The sequence below is a fragment of the Prorops nasuta genome, unplaced genomic scaffold (genome assembly GCF_024137725.1).
Source record: "Prorops nasuta isolate Cenicafe-Biocafe unplaced genomic scaffold, Cenicafe_Pnas_1.2 PNAS00006, whole genome shotgun sequence".
In the NCBI taxonomy this organism is placed as follows: Eukaryota; Metazoa; Arthropoda; class Insecta; order Hymenoptera; family Bethylidae; genus Prorops; species Prorops nasuta.
Genome location: NW_027116803.1, coordinates 6,681,313 through 6,695,922, shown reverse-complemented (window position 1 = coordinate 6,695,922; position 14,610 = coordinate 6,681,313). Strand labels below are relative to the sequence as shown.

The window sequence follows — 14,610 nt, the reverse complement described above, 5'->3', positions numbered from 1 at the left end:
CACTACGGCCTTGCTGGGCCTTGCCTTCACTGACTACAGTCTACCTACAGTCTACACTGGTCTACACCAGTCTACACTACATCATTTTAGGTTAAGCGTACACTGGATGTAGCAGTGCTCTGTGCTACTGTTACAACAACGATATAAGAAATGGCACCAGAAAAATTAAGCCTTCGTGACTCTAGTGGTGATTCAGGTTTGTTTATATAAATATATCCTAAATTATTAGCATAATGTTAAATATTAATAAAATTATTTAACTAAGGTTCTGACTCAGACAACGCTAGCGGATATTCTAGATCGAGTCGTAGTGGTACACCAACCTCTCAACCTCCTCCAGTTTCGCCGACTTCTCCTGCTCCAGCTACAGCAATGCCTGGTCATTCTCAGTCTCCATCATCTACCCATAGAATATCCAGATCGGATAGTTGTTCGCCACATTCAACTAAGCCAGATCACAGTCCTAGATCTGAAAGTAGATCTCCAGCTAAATCTGGTTCTAGACATTCCAGTGTTGGATCAGTACAAAGTGGAAAGTCTTGTTCTCATAGTAAAACACCTGCCTCTCCAGGTTCAAATGCATCTGGATATGATTCAGAAAAAAGTTCAAGATCTAAAAAATCTAGAAGATCAGTTAGTAGGGCATCCGGTACAAATAAAAGGTCAAGCTCCTCAGAATCAGAAAAACTGAGTAAATCTAGAAGTTCATCTGTAGATAGTAGGCAGTATAGATCTGGAACCCCTTTGGCTTCTGAATTTAATGATAAAGAAAAACCTGCTAATTATAGGGATGAGAAGAGTGATAATGAGTCAGAAAAGTCTACAAAAACAATGGGTAAGTATTAAATACTAATAAATTTTATCAATTGAAATATAATAATTATATTTTATTTTATAAGATGAGAAAAGAATTATTAGATCAGATGATAGTGATGGAGATGACAATGCAGAGAAGGACAAATTTAAGAAAAAATTAAAAATTATTGATTCTGATACTGATGAATCTGTAAGTAAGGTAAATGAGGGTAAAGTTTCACCAACGGCTGATGCTTTATTTGGTGACGCGAGTGATATTAGTACCGACGATGAGAAGGATAAACCAGAAGAAAAAGAGAAAGAAGAAAGACGTAGCAAAAGCAGAAGTCGTAGTAGAAGCAGAAGCAGAAGCAAAAGCAGGAGTCCTAGTCGAGGAAGATCCGATAGTGGAGGAGAAGGGCCAAGTCATCAAGCTATTATTGAAGATGTAAGTACAGGCAGTTTTCAATTCTTTTAAATTTAAGCACCAATCAAATAATATGGATGTTCCTGACTTATAGGATGATGATAGAGAAAAAGAAGAAGAGCCTGAGCCACCTCCAGAAACAAGAATAGACGTTGAAATTCCAAAAATTACAACTGACCTAGGAAGAGAAATTCATTTTGTTAAGTTGCCAAATTTCTTGTCTGTTGAAACTAGACCATTTGATCATGAAACTTATGAGGATGAAATTGATGAGGAAGAAACTTTAGACGAGGAAGGCCGAGCCCGCTTAAAGTTGAAAGTGGAAAATACAATAAGGTGGAAAGAATCTTTTGATGATGAAGGGAAATTGAAAAAAGAAAGCAATGCTAGATTTGTCAAATGGTCCGACGGAAGCATGTCTTTACATCTAGGATCTGAAATATTTGACGTCTATAGACAGCCATTACAAGGGGACCATAATCATTTGTACATTAGACAAGGTACTGGTCTTCAAGGTCAAGCAGTTTTCAGAACAAAATTAACTTTCCGGCCGCATTCTACCGAGTCCTTTACGCATAGGAAGATGACAATGTCACTAGCTGATCGTTCCCAGAAAACTTCTGGTATTAAAGTACTCTCTCAAGTTGGCATGAATCCAGATCAAAACAGATACGAAATGATTAAGGTTCGTACGCTGGAATTTAATTGTTTCATTGAAGTAATTTATTCATATTTAAATAAAATTTCAATTATAGAAAGAAGAGGAGAAATTACGAATGGCAATGAGAGTTCAAAATAAACCTAAAAAAAATACAGGCGGTGGGCGTGGAGGTGGAAGAGCCTCAGGAAATTATGGAGCTGATGTTTACCATGACGATGGTTCAGATGACGAGGGTGCCATTTCTTTGGCAGCAATTAAAAATAAATATAAAAAGGGTACTGCCGCATCGTCAAAAGGTAAACTTAAAGTGAAATTAATCATCTATCAGTTAATATAAAAATTATTCTTCTATAAACATTATATCATGCAACATAATGACACATTACTTAGGGCTGGTTGTACCACCTGTTGTGAAAAATCATTTGTTTTATGAATATTCTAGACTGATAAGAGGTAATTCTATTAAATTACAAGCATTAGTAAACATAAATTTATGAAGTCATTCAACAATTGGTATTAAAACCGCCCTTTAAATATATAAATGAAATAAAAATTATTAAATAACATTACGTTATTTACATCGACAAATTTTTCTATAAACTGTGGATTAATTAGAGATTCCAAAAATATATTAATTAAGTTTTATCAGTAGAACTAATACTGTTAAAAATTTTTAGCATCAAATATTTATTCTTCTGATGAGGAAGGATCAGATTTTGAGACAATGAGACCAAAGAAAAATCTCAAAAGCAAAGCATTAAAAGATTCCGATGAAGATTCGCATTCTGTTAGCGCAGCATCGGAAAGTACTGGGGATGAAGAAAATGATAAGGATAACGCAGCTGATTAAACAAAATAGTGGAATACTATTTATACATCTCATTAAAAGTACATTTATAGAATCAAATATACAAATAAATGAAAATATTTCCTCAAGAATTTCATTGATTTATCTCTACTCCTCAAAAGATATTTCTTTTTTTTTCAATCATCAATGAACCTCATATACTTATAGATTATAAAGCTCAAAAGTCTCTAACTTAATAATGATTAACATTAATTTATAGATTTTTTAAGTTTAGTAGATATATAATTGTATTCACTTATAGCATATTCAGTACTTAACAAATCAAAAAATAAAAATAGAAACGATTATTTATTTACATCTAAAAATATTATGGATAAACATTTTCACAATTTATATGAATTTTCTTGGTTTTAATAAATTATACTGACTCATCTTAAATGCTTTTCTGTAAATTGGATGAGTATTTACTGCAATATGCTGCTGTTTTCTAATGAAAATCTGATTTACAAATTCGCACCACGAAGACATGATAAAAATTACTGCATATTTTACATAAGAATCCATCATTATAACTCTGTGGTGTGGACATTTCATTACAGAAAAATCAACATTTGCTAAAGAAATAGTTTTTAATATAAATGACACATCTCGCTTATAGCAATTGTTTGGCAACGATTGAATAATGTGAGCATACATTTGCTCCAACAATTTATTAAGATTAGGATTTATAAGTGTCAGTTTGCAATCAGTGCATGAGTTGATTTCTTTATTGCTGCCTAATTTAGATATTATTTTTTTTAATATATGTGTTTTTAAAAATTTGACAGAATTTACATTTTTTAAGTCTTCTAAAATAATATCGTCATTCATACAATTGTTATCACAGCTTTCATTGTTATTTTCTTTCACTGTTTGTGTGAACAGATTTTCAATAGTAAAAAGTAAATTTCCATTACAATTTGTTTTACAGTTACCTATGGATTTACATGAACTAAGATTATTTAATAGCAATATTTTGAAAGAACTTTGAAATTGACTACAAGTTTGATTATTATGACAAGGGTTAAGACTATAAATTAAATTAAAAAAGTTTTCAAGTGAATCTTGACTTAGATTTCTGCCTTTTAAATATTTGAAACCAAGATTTCTTAACATTTTCCACAACATTTGAAAACCTTTCAAAGTCAAAATCCAATTTTTAAGAACTAGCGTAGTGTTTATAGGGCATTTACTATTAATGTCAACAAAGCGCATATCGTTTAATTTATTGATTGCAGTTTTCCAGAATTTATGATGTTGACTATCATTTGTAATAATTGTTCGGAGAGAAGTTTCACGTTTAAACGAAGACCCGTTTACCGAATCAAAAATTTGATCAAATAAAAATAAAGCTTCTGCTGTATTAGATCCTTCTTTTTTTGGCATGCTTAATGGTCCAATAGATGTATCTATCTTACCTATAAATGAATAGCACTTTATAAATGCTTTAGTGAGAAAAATGTTACATGCATGCTTTTCAATATATTAATTTACACTGCTGAATGTGAAAAATATAAATAATATGCATGGTGTTCAATTTTAAACAAAACAGCTTATCAATTCCAAATTATGACAGAATAAAAAAAGCTTGTCTGATGAAAACTACATGGTTTTGAAAAGGCTATCAAATCATGCAATTGATTTGACCTTGAAAGGTCATTTTAAGATTACATGAAAATCACCCCTTCAGTTTTTTACATGGGACCACTTGTTTTTATTGCATTTTCTCTCGTAATTTGCCCCAAGAGATTTCCAAAAATCTCTTCTCGTGTTTTCATATTATCCAATTATATATGAGGTAATTCGAATTGAAATTGTATACAGCTATGGTTTTAACTGAAAGTGTATGTGATCTCTACGTGTAACTTATATAGTTGCTAATCTATATACATTTTAAAGTTAAGTTATTATTACGTAAATGATTGGATGAAATGAAAAATGAAAACAGAATTTTGAAAAGTTTCTGAGATAAGCTACAAAGAATATGCAATTAAAAATTTTAATAACTCAAGGTGACCTTTGCATAATTTACAAATGACACTTAAGATTATATGAATTTCATAATTTGGTGCATTCCTTACAACAATGAAACTTCTATTGAAAATTTCATTTTTTTTCTCGATTACGAATTATTCAGCTGTTCCATTCAAATAGAATACCTTATATACGTCAAATGTTAGGAACAATAATCAAACATAAGTTATTAGATTAAAAATTTACCATCAATTTTAGTATGATGATCTATGAAAGCTGCTACAGTTCTACTGAAAATTTGTGCAGCGTTTTTTACTCGCCTTTTTTTAATATATTTATCATTCACGTGCTCAATAGTAAGTTTTGGCATAAGGCGATATATAGACTTAGATTTTGTATCTATATCGTAGGCTAATTCAATTATTTTCCATGAAGCAAATCTTCTTCCATTTAATTGCTTATTTCTATAATCTAATTCTAAATCTTTTTTTAGCATATTATTTCGAACCTCTTTGATTAAATGAGAAGGATCATATAAAGGTATTATCCAATGCCCAAAAATATGAATACTTCCTGCTGTAAATTACAAAATTATGATTACTTTAAAATACAATATAGTATCATAGACTTAGCAATATTTTTATTGAAAAAAATTAATATTTACTATATTCTTTTTGCGTTGAAAACTTTAATGAAGTCTGTAGTTTCATTTGATTTATTGCTTCTACATTAGGTTTACTCTGGTTACAAACATAAGCAACAGGATTTAAACCACAGTTCACTAAAATTTTTGTAATTTTTATAATGCACGTAACTAGGCATTCAGTATTTGTTTGGCTACCACTAAAAAAGTAGGCAATAGGCAGTTTCCAACCTTTATCAATGCCTTTAATCATGAAAACCAAAACACGATCTGCATAATTTGCTACCCTTCTTGCTCCATAATCTTCAAAGCCAATAATGCAATCAAGGTCATGATCATAATCAATATGAGGCTGCAATGCCATCTCACTCCATATTAAACAGCACACTTTATCCATATCAGACATTTTTTCAACTTCATTTTTTAAATACTCTATCATAAATTTATTATGGCCAGTCTTCAGCCGTATTTTATTTAACATAGATCTTAAACATTTACCGCTTGGCAAACTGAATATATTTTGCAAAAATCTATAATATTTGCCAGATTGTTTGTACAATGTTAAACTAAGAATTTTTTCTTCCAATGTGAAGCTTCTCCCCTAAAAGATTTTAAAAGAATGAACTAATTAGTGCTTTTAAATGAATTTAGAAGTGCTTGCTCTCTAGCAAGTAAATAATATAAAAGTTTAATAACTTTTGGGTTATAATTAGAATTTCTAATTTGCATATCAATGATTGTTCTTTGGTATGCAGGAAGCTTATTCCTAATTTTTTTTATTGCTTGGCTACGATTATATTTTTCTGCTTCCCTTAGTCTTCTCTTAAATATAAGTTGATTTCTATGCATTCTTAATTGCTTCTTACGCATACTAGAGGCTATAGCATATAATTTATCTGCTCTTAGTGGTAGAACAGGTTCCAAAATCTTCTTGTCAATCATGGGTAGTCTTTTACACTTTGAAGCTTTCAAGCCTTTAGTTTTTTCACTTGTTGCTAGGTGGACTTGGCTACAACTAGGACCTGGCATCGCATAGTTGTGATCTGATTCAGCATGGTTGTTATCTTGTTCAGCATAGCTATGATCTGGCTCAATATAGATGGGTTCTGGCTCAGCACAGTTGGAATTTGATTCAGAGTACCTGGGACCTGGCTCAGCATATTTAGGAGTTGGTTCATCATAGATAGGATCTGATACTGCACGGCTTATACCATCACTTCCTATTTCCTTTTTATCCCAATGAAATAAATTATTTATTTAGTATATGTCATACAGATTTTTCTAAATTATTTTTTTAAATCTTGTATTCTACATTAAATAAATCAATAAACATTAAATAAGTAACTAAAATATCACTTACCACCTCTAGAACATAGACTGGTACATCCCGCAGAAGTATACTGCATGTATCTTGATTGATACTAGGTAAGTTTAAAGTTGGACATACCTTTCTCTTAAGTTTTCGCTGTGCTCCACTACAGTAATTGCTCTCTTTAAAATGCAAGTAACATACTCGTAAATGCTTAAAATCATCCAAAGATAATGGATTTTGTTTGAATAATCTAATACTATTTGACCATCTTTCCAAATCTTCAAGTTTGGATGGAAATTTATGGTTTGGTACACGAACAGTTGATGGGCATCCCAAAACACAACATCCTTGGACCATTTTTAATAGTCACTAAGCTTTTAACTTTCAATCAAATTTACAGAACATATATAAAATATATAAAATAATATTCTACAAAATATTTCTTTTTTCTATTTAACTTTGACAAATTCACTGATAAAATTAGTCACAACTTTAATAGTGTACAGCACACTATTCAATATGAAATCTCTACTTTAACAGTATTATTATATGAAACAGTACGAAAAGATTAAATTAATTTAAAATTAATAGCTGCACTTCAATCTTTCATATTACATTAAAAACATTATAGGAATTTATATAAAATTACTTAAATTAAATAAAACTGCTAACCAAAATATTTTAAATTTTAACAAAGCAACACAACAGATAACCTGAAGCCGTGGCGGCACGATACCACGCACAGTGCACACGCCGTTACCGCCGTTCGTATTACATTACACGAATCACACCGCTGCACACCGCACAGTTCGCAATCGCAGTCGCATGTCGCACACGATGCGCGCGCGAAGATGTGGAAGCATTGCAAAAAAGCGGGAATTCGAAATCCATACACACATAGGTGCTCCAAAATGCAAATGCAAATAACCCATATTGCCATAACTGTTGCCTCAGCACAACAAAAATTACTCAACATGATTGGTTAAACATTTTCGCGATGTAATTATATACCTAGTTAAGTAAAAGGCGGGCGGTATCAATAAACTGAACTAAGTTCGAATTTCAGCTTAACAATTACTTAAAATGAAGACTGATGAGCTAATGTTTCGGGGTCGGTGTGGGTCGGTGTCACTCAGGGCCGGTGTCAGTAGTAATCAGGCAAGCCTCATATCCAACATAAGAAGTAAAAATCTGAAAAACTGCCAATCAAAATGTGTACTTTCAGATTTTTGCAGTTATGTTGGATATGAGGCTTGTCTGCTTTTCGTACTGACACCGGCCCTCAGTGTCTTCGCCCAAAAACTCGGAATTAACGGGATCCCTCACGCCTACTTTATCGACAGTTAACGGGATCCCTCACGCGTGCTTTACCGACAGTACAAGTCAATAAACAATTCGTTTAATAAAAGTAAAATGCGAAGCAAATTGCAAAAACGGGCTTCTTTATGACATGGTGCCAATTCTAACGAGTCAATCGAGCTTAAAAAAACTCAAATCGGATGAAGAATAACGCTGTACCACTGTCCCGCGTTCTTGAAGTGGAAATAACCAAAAGTAACCTCCCTTCAAGAACGCGGCACAATAGTACAGCGTTATTTTTCAACTAATTTGAGTGTTTATAAGTTCGTTTGACTCGTTAGGACTGGCACTGACTGGCACATTGTCCAGCAAACGCCCGATTGTTCAATTTGCTTCGCATTTGACTTTTATTAAACGAATTGTTTATTGACTTGAACTGTCGGTAAAGCAAGTGTGAGGGATCCCGTTAAAGTCAATAAACAATTAGTTTAATAAAATTCAAATGCAAAGCAAATTGAACAATCGGGCATTTGTAGGATAATGTGCCAGTCCTAACGAGTCAAACAAACTTATAAACACTTAAATTAGTTGAAAAATAACGCTGTACTATTGTGCCGCGTTCTTGAAGAGAGGTTACTTTTGGTTATTTCCACTTCAAGAACGCGGGACAGTGGTACAGCGTTATTCTTCAATCCGATTTGAGTTTTTTTAAGCTCGATTGACTCGTTAGAATTGGCACCTTGTCATAAAGAAGCCCGTTTTTGCAATTTGCTTCGCATTTGGCTTTTATTAAACAAATTGTTTGCCGACAGTACAAGTCAATAAACAATTCGTTTAATAAAAGCTAAATGCGAAGCAAATTGCAAAAACGGGCTTCTTTATGACAAGGTGCCAATTCTAACGAGTCAATCGAGCTTAAAAAAACTCAAATCGGATGAAGAATAACGCTGTACCACTGTCCCGCGTTCTTGAAGTGGAAATAACCAAAAGTAACCTCTCTTCAAGAACGCGGCACAATAGTACAGCGTTATTTTTCAACTAATTTGAGTGTTTTTAACGGGATCCCTCACGCCTACTTTATCGACAGTTCAAGTCAATAAACAATTAGTTTAATAAAATTCAAATGCGAAGCAAATTGAACAATCGGGCGTTTGCTGGACAATGTGCCAGTCCTAACGAGTCAAACGAACTTAAAAACACCTAAATTAGTTGAAAAATAACGCTGTACCATTGTGCTGCTTTCTTGAAGAGAGGTTACTTTTGGTTATTTCCACTTCAAGAACGCGGGACAGTGGTACAACGTTATTCTTCATCCGATTTGAGTTTTTTAAGCTCGATTGACTCGTTAGAATTGGCACCTTGTCATAAAGAAGCCCGTTTTTGCAATTTGCTTCGCATTTTACTTTTATTAAACGAATTGTTTATTAACTTGTACTGTCGGTAAAGCACGCGTGAGGGATCCCGTTAAGTTTGGTTGACTTGTTAGGACTGGCACATTGTCCAACAAACGCCCGATTGTTCAATTTGCTTCGCATTTGAATTTTATTAAACTAATTGTTTATTGACTTTAACTGTCGATAAAGTAGGCGTGAGGGATCCCGTTAATTAATTGAGTAGAGGTAAATTTATAATGTATTTTTTCAGCACTTTTTTGATAGGACGATTATTCAGTAAAAATGATAACAATATGTTCTTTCATGTATTTAAAGTTCTATAATCCAGATTTAACATACAAATGCTCTATTTACTGTTATTTAATTAGGTATTACATGAATAAGTGTACATATCACTGGCAGTTGATTGGATGTTACGCAGAGACTCGACTAGGAAATCGCAAATACCGTTTATACGGTAAAGTTTAAATGATTGATCAATTTAAAACTAATGGCATTGACGAAAATAGCGTTTGTACATTAATAAAACTCATTTGACGCGATAAGTTTAATGATGATAAAAATCAATTGGCAGTGAATGAAACTAACTCTACAGAGCAAGTGGAAGCTATAAAAGAACAAAAATAATATACCACTTAACGACAATAGTGCTTGCAATTACCACAAAGATTATACTTGACATACACCTGTAATTAACCTAATATGTAATTTAAAAACGAAAAAGGCAAATACTACACTAATTTATATTTCAATTTAACATTCTATTTCATTTAGGCTCTATGTTTCCAAACAATTAGTAATTGATACTAATTACTTCAATTTTGAATTTAACATCTGTTTTTTATATATTCATAATTACAAACACTTTGTAAAACCTAAATTATAATTAAAACACGTAATTTCTTTTTCAATATACATATGCTAAAACGAAAGTGAAGAGTAGCATTTCTGCATGATTGATTTTTAAAATTTTTATATTAATGATTATATAACAATTAAGGCTCAGTTACGGCAACCTCTGGCTACATTGATTTACAATTCGAATTTATGGAAAAGACAGAAATAATTAAAATTGAACTGTGAAGATAAATCGAATAAAGATCGGAAAAGCTATATCGCAGAGTAGTATTGTTTGAATAACTTAAATCTACATTATTACTAAAAGCTTTTCTTCCTAATGCAATTGATTACTTATTCATAATGAATATCATACAATGCTTTATTATTACAGCCCCAAACTTGTGAATTATACGAAAAAATTGTATTGGCAATAGAACAGTTATTTTTATAACAATAAACTATTTATCAGAATTGTAAAATTTCGATGCAGCAATGGTATAAACTAGATTTACCTTAGGTCATTTACACTTTCTTATTTACACACACTGTACACGCTTAGACATTTTTGTTTAAAAAAATTATTTTTGTCAAAAAGGCGATAAAAAACAAAAACAGTATACCATTAATGATAAAAATTAAAACTTTTCTTTTATTATTACATAACGTTAAAAAAGTTTTGTTATGTGATAATAAAAATAATTAATAGTAACAACGACAAAACAAAAATCACGATTTATTTGCATATTTAATGAATAACTGAGAACATCAATCTTTCCTTTCAACCTACAGCTGGAAATCTTAAATAGAAAAATTTAACAAGATACCTTTCTAAACTAATTGGTATATTTAAAGTTGTATTAAATGGATAATGATTATATTAAAAGTTACTGCACTATTTTCAATTTCACTCTGTTAGCATGATAGCAAAGTTGAACTAATTCATATAGATAATGAATTAAGTATGATTTTTTGTTTAATAAATATTGCTTAATATTGAATTTCATATAGAGCTGTTTCTTTTTAGAAATAATTTTAAAAGCTATGATTGTACCTTGTTTTTGAGTGGTAAATATAGCCATGAAAGTAATCCAATTTAAATATCCTCAAATAGTCATTCAGTATCATTAAAGGGAAATTATGTAAACGAAAGCATACAAAATATAATAGGCACCATTTTAAACAGTGGAAAATTGCAAGTACCAGTCGCCTCCAATGTCATTTTCGCTTGCGCACTCCACGATCTAAAGAATCCTGCATCGGAAACCGATGATTCCAAACAGAAGGGTGAGGTGAAGTAAAAGAAGGCCCTGGACGATTCCACCAAAATGGGGAATAATCTTGCACAGGAACCATTACAGGTGGAGAACTCGGCATAGGTAGTGGATGAATAAATGGTTGATGATTGGGCTGAACCATAACTAGGGCGTGTGGTTGACTGGCCATATAAGAATTGCGTTGAGCATTATTGTACTGTAGATTGGAGGCATTAGCTGAATTAGAATTGCTAAAACGAAGAGCAACTGAAGAGGGATGACATAGGGGTCCCTCGCTAGGACCCCAAGCCATTTGCTAGCATCTTCTGCTTTGCCATTGTGTCATATATTCTTGATAGCTCACAGTCACCTTTTCACTCTGATAACGTGTTAGTTTCAAACTTCGTCTTATATCTGGGGTTACCAAACCTTTGTATCCTCCCTTATGCAATAGAGAGTCTATAGTTTGAATTTGATCCCATCCTACAAACAATCGTGTTATAAATCGAAAAACATGTTAACCCATAATAACCATTGAATTATACGAAGGATGGAAATTCCAAATATACTAAGTGCCAATTTTCTTAAACAGACTTTATATATCAAGGTAAATATGCCTGAAAACATTTAAAATACAGAGCTCATTTAAACTTATTTAAAGGTTTTATATAACATCCCCACACAAATATATAGCATTACTATTTTTAATAAGAAAGTTTTATTACTTTCCTGACAAAAGTAGGAAAAGTCCCTTAGAATATTAAGAATTCCCATTACTCATATATATATAAATTTTAACAAACATAAAAAAAATACCTTGTTCACGTGCAACATCAGGAAGATATGTAGCAGTCCTCTTATTACCTTTCTCATTATGAAATTCAATTCGAATTCCATGTACTCCAAGCTCCCAATCTAAATAGTCTGCACCATCTTCAAAGTGTCGAAGGATAGAAACACTTACATGTAATCTTGGAAGCTCTTCCCTTGTTATTGGATTGAAACGTGAGTCCTTGAAAGCACTTGAGAATTGCAAGCAACATTTATTAATATTTATACATGGATCATTTATTGACAACTGAGATTTTACCTTGTAGCTGCATATTCCCGAAGCCCAGCATGTAAATGCATTGCATTAAATGTACCAATGCAGCCACGTAGTCTCATATCCTTTCCAATTGTCCATGTCACAAATAAAGGGCTGCAAAGAGATATTGTAAATCAAGTATACCTACATAAAAATGTATTCATTTTATTATTATTACAATTGTTTAATATACATAATCTTTTGTGTTAGTTTTATTCTCTCTTTCTTTTGCTTTTATGAATAAAAAAAATATTTTTATTAAAAGTATTGCAGAGTAGTAAATTAAAATAAGAGGAAAGGGAATGAGATGGATGCAGAAGGTTGAAGAAAATGACAATGGGCGACAGAAATATACAAAGAACAAAGTTCAACAGGGGTTATAAGAGAATTGCGGATGAAAAAAAAAATTAAGAAAAAAGAGAGAGAGAGCGAAATACAGCATAATTGTGCTGAAACACTTACAATGCATCGTTACTAAAATTGGGCGATTTTGGTGGATCGAGTTGATGCAATTGGCAGTATAGGACATCGAAACAAAAGAAACCCATTTCAGGCTGAACTATCAGTGGGTTACGTATTTGCGTGCCATTTTGTAATGATCCATTACATGGTATACCCGAGGAATTGTTAAGCTTTTGTTTCTTCGTTCCACAACATCCAGCAGCCATGTTGTCGTCAGAATACAAAACAGTGAACACTATAGAATACTGAATATGAACACAGGAAGGGAGCTAAGCGTTGAGCTAGCTCAAAAATGACTCAACTGGCTCGCCTGACTCCACTTCGTTCCGTTCGTCCCTCTTAGTTGTGCACAGCAAGCAAATATATCTCGCTCTCTGTTGAAATCCCTGATTCTCCTGGCTCCCCTCTCACTCTCTAACCCTCTCTCTTGCTTACTCAATCTTTCTCCCTCTTTCTCTCTCCTCTAACTGCTTACAATAAGGTTCGTTTTACAACATCACCGAAAACCGTTCATGGAACACATCATGGAACCGTCACATTTCTGCGCAGAACCTGAAATCGGACTACAGCGCATAAATTTCTAGAATTAGTTTTCATGAATGATTTACCATCAATATGTTTAAACTTGGAGTTGTAGGGTACCAAGTAGACCAACGGCCAACATTATTATTAAAGCAGCTAAGTCTGTTTAATTCTGTATTATAATCCATCACTTAGCTCGAATCATTCAGTGCTCGTTCATAATCTTTTCTGCCTTGTTCTTTTCCTTTTTAAGTTTCATTAAAGTTTTTTTTTAATTTAGGGCATAGCTTGTTAGGCCTTATTATTCCTTGTTTCTGGTAGCTTAGTTACTGCAGCTGACTGTAGCCTGTGGCTATTTTACCCATTTCTTCATTTTCTTCCAATTCCATTGCTTACTCTTCAAATTTATAAAAAATTAGGCGCGCTCCGTCAGATGTCGCCTAATCGCATTTAAAACAGCTGATGTTTCATCAACCGCCATTTTTTTAAATTTGAAATTACTTTAATTTTTTAAATATGGAATGAAAATGTATACTAGGTATTTTTATGCTCGATAAATTTTCAAATGTGTACAAATTTCACTAGACATTTTATATCTTGATGTGATAGATAAATGTTTATAATAATACATGTATATTATACATAGAAGAAGCGTAAATATGTATAAGTTTTGTACTGTTTCACTTGACACCTGCGAATCTCATTGGAGAATGCGACATGTAGCAGCAAATTTAATCGTTTACAAACTTTTCTTATAAACTGTTTACGATCATTGGCATTTGAGTCTCGGTGTTGACTAGTCAGTTTGCTTCGGTCCGTTATCGTGATAAACTAAAAAAGACACATTGCTGTGATCAGGGATTACAAAGTGCATAGAAGAAACTCGATCAATGACGTTAGATTGTATATTCTTCCAAATTACCACGAAATAGTGAAACGTTTAATCTTTTATCCTAAATTTTCAGTTTTTAATCAAACCACTCTCGATACAGGCTTTGGACAACATATCAAGGTCATCACAAAATTAATAGGTAATAAGTAAGTATTATAAAAAATTATACTATATATTTAATATAATCAACTGTTATAAAAAA

General features: G+C 32.4%; 3 protein-coding genes across 7 annotated transcripts in view; 2 read left to right on the top strand and 1 right to left on the bottom strand.

Annotated features, from left to right (window-relative positions):
- The first annotated feature begins 56 nt into the window (after positions 1–56).
- Positions 57–2,862, top strand: Atu (Another transcription unit). 2 transcript variants are annotated; one of them, XM_066728960.1, is made up of 6 exons: positions 57–196; positions 278–835; positions 900–1,243; positions 1,317–1,907; positions 1,978–2,179; positions 2,561–2,862. In XM_066728960.1, exons 1-6 carry the CDS (start codon positions 151–153, stop codon positions 2,731–2,733), a joined length of 1,914 nt encoding a protein of 637 aa, XP_066585057.1. In that variant the 5' UTR covers positions 57–150; the 3' UTR covers positions 2,734–2,862. The 2 variants fall into 2 exon arrangements, with proteins under 2 accessions (XP_066585057.1, XP_066585056.1); XM_066728959.1 differs by having other exon boundaries at positions 58–196; positions 266–835.
- Positions 2,863–10,308: 7,446 nt separating this feature from the next.
- Positions 10,309–13,467, bottom strand: LOC136774546 (AMMECR1-like protein). The gene is made up of 4 exons (XM_066728923.1): positions 12,995–13,467; positions 12,536–12,646; positions 12,262–12,467; positions 10,309–11,928 (listed from the first exon to the last, which is right to left on the bottom strand). Exons 1-4 carry the CDS (start codon positions 13,198–13,200, stop codon positions 11,762–11,764), a joined length of 690 nt encoding a protein of 229 aa, XP_066585020.1. The 5' UTR covers positions 13,201–13,467; the 3' UTR covers positions 10,309–11,761.
- An 837-nt stretch (positions 13,468–14,304) lies between these two features.
- The window catches only part of RhoGEF3 (Rho guanine nucleotide exchange factor 3), a 68,688-nt gene continuing 68,382 nt past the window's right edge, over positions 14,305–14,610 (top strand). For 2 of the 4 annotated variants that reach the window (XR_010822823.1, XM_066728918.1), the window contains exon 1: positions 14,321–14,554. The gene's annotated coding sequence lies outside the window, so the exon portion shown is untranslated. Of the gene's footprint in view, positions 14,555–14,610 lie in introns of all 4 variants that reach the window. The other 2 variants (XM_066728917.1, XM_066728915.1) reach the window with 2 other exon arrangements.

Bases quoted from the DNA above. Each gene is read 5' to 3' on its own strand.
- Atu (XM_066728959.1), top strand. From the start codon at position 151: ATGGCACCAGAAAAATTAAGCCTTCGTGACTCTAGTGGTGATTCAG. The intron at 1,244-1,316 runs GTAAGTACAGGC...CCTGACTTATAG, and splicing joins ATCAAGCTATTATTGAAGAT to GATGATGATAGAGAAAAAGA. The intron at 1,908-1,977 runs GTTCGTACGCTG...TTTCAATTATAG, and splicing joins ACAGATACGAAATGATTAAG to AAAGAAGAGGAGAAATTACG.
- LOC136774546 (XM_066728923.1), bottom strand. From the start codon at position 13,200: ATGGCTGCTGGATGTTGTGGAACGAAGAAACAAAAGCTTAACAATTCC. The intron at 12,647-12,994 runs GTAAGTGTTTCA...ATCTCTTTGCAG, and splicing joins AATTTTAGTAACGATGCATT to CCCTTTATTTGTGACATGGA. The intron at 12,468-12,535 runs GTAAAATCTCAG...GCAATTCTCAAG, and splicing joins CGGGAATATGCAGCTACAAG to TGCTTTCAAGGACTCACGTT.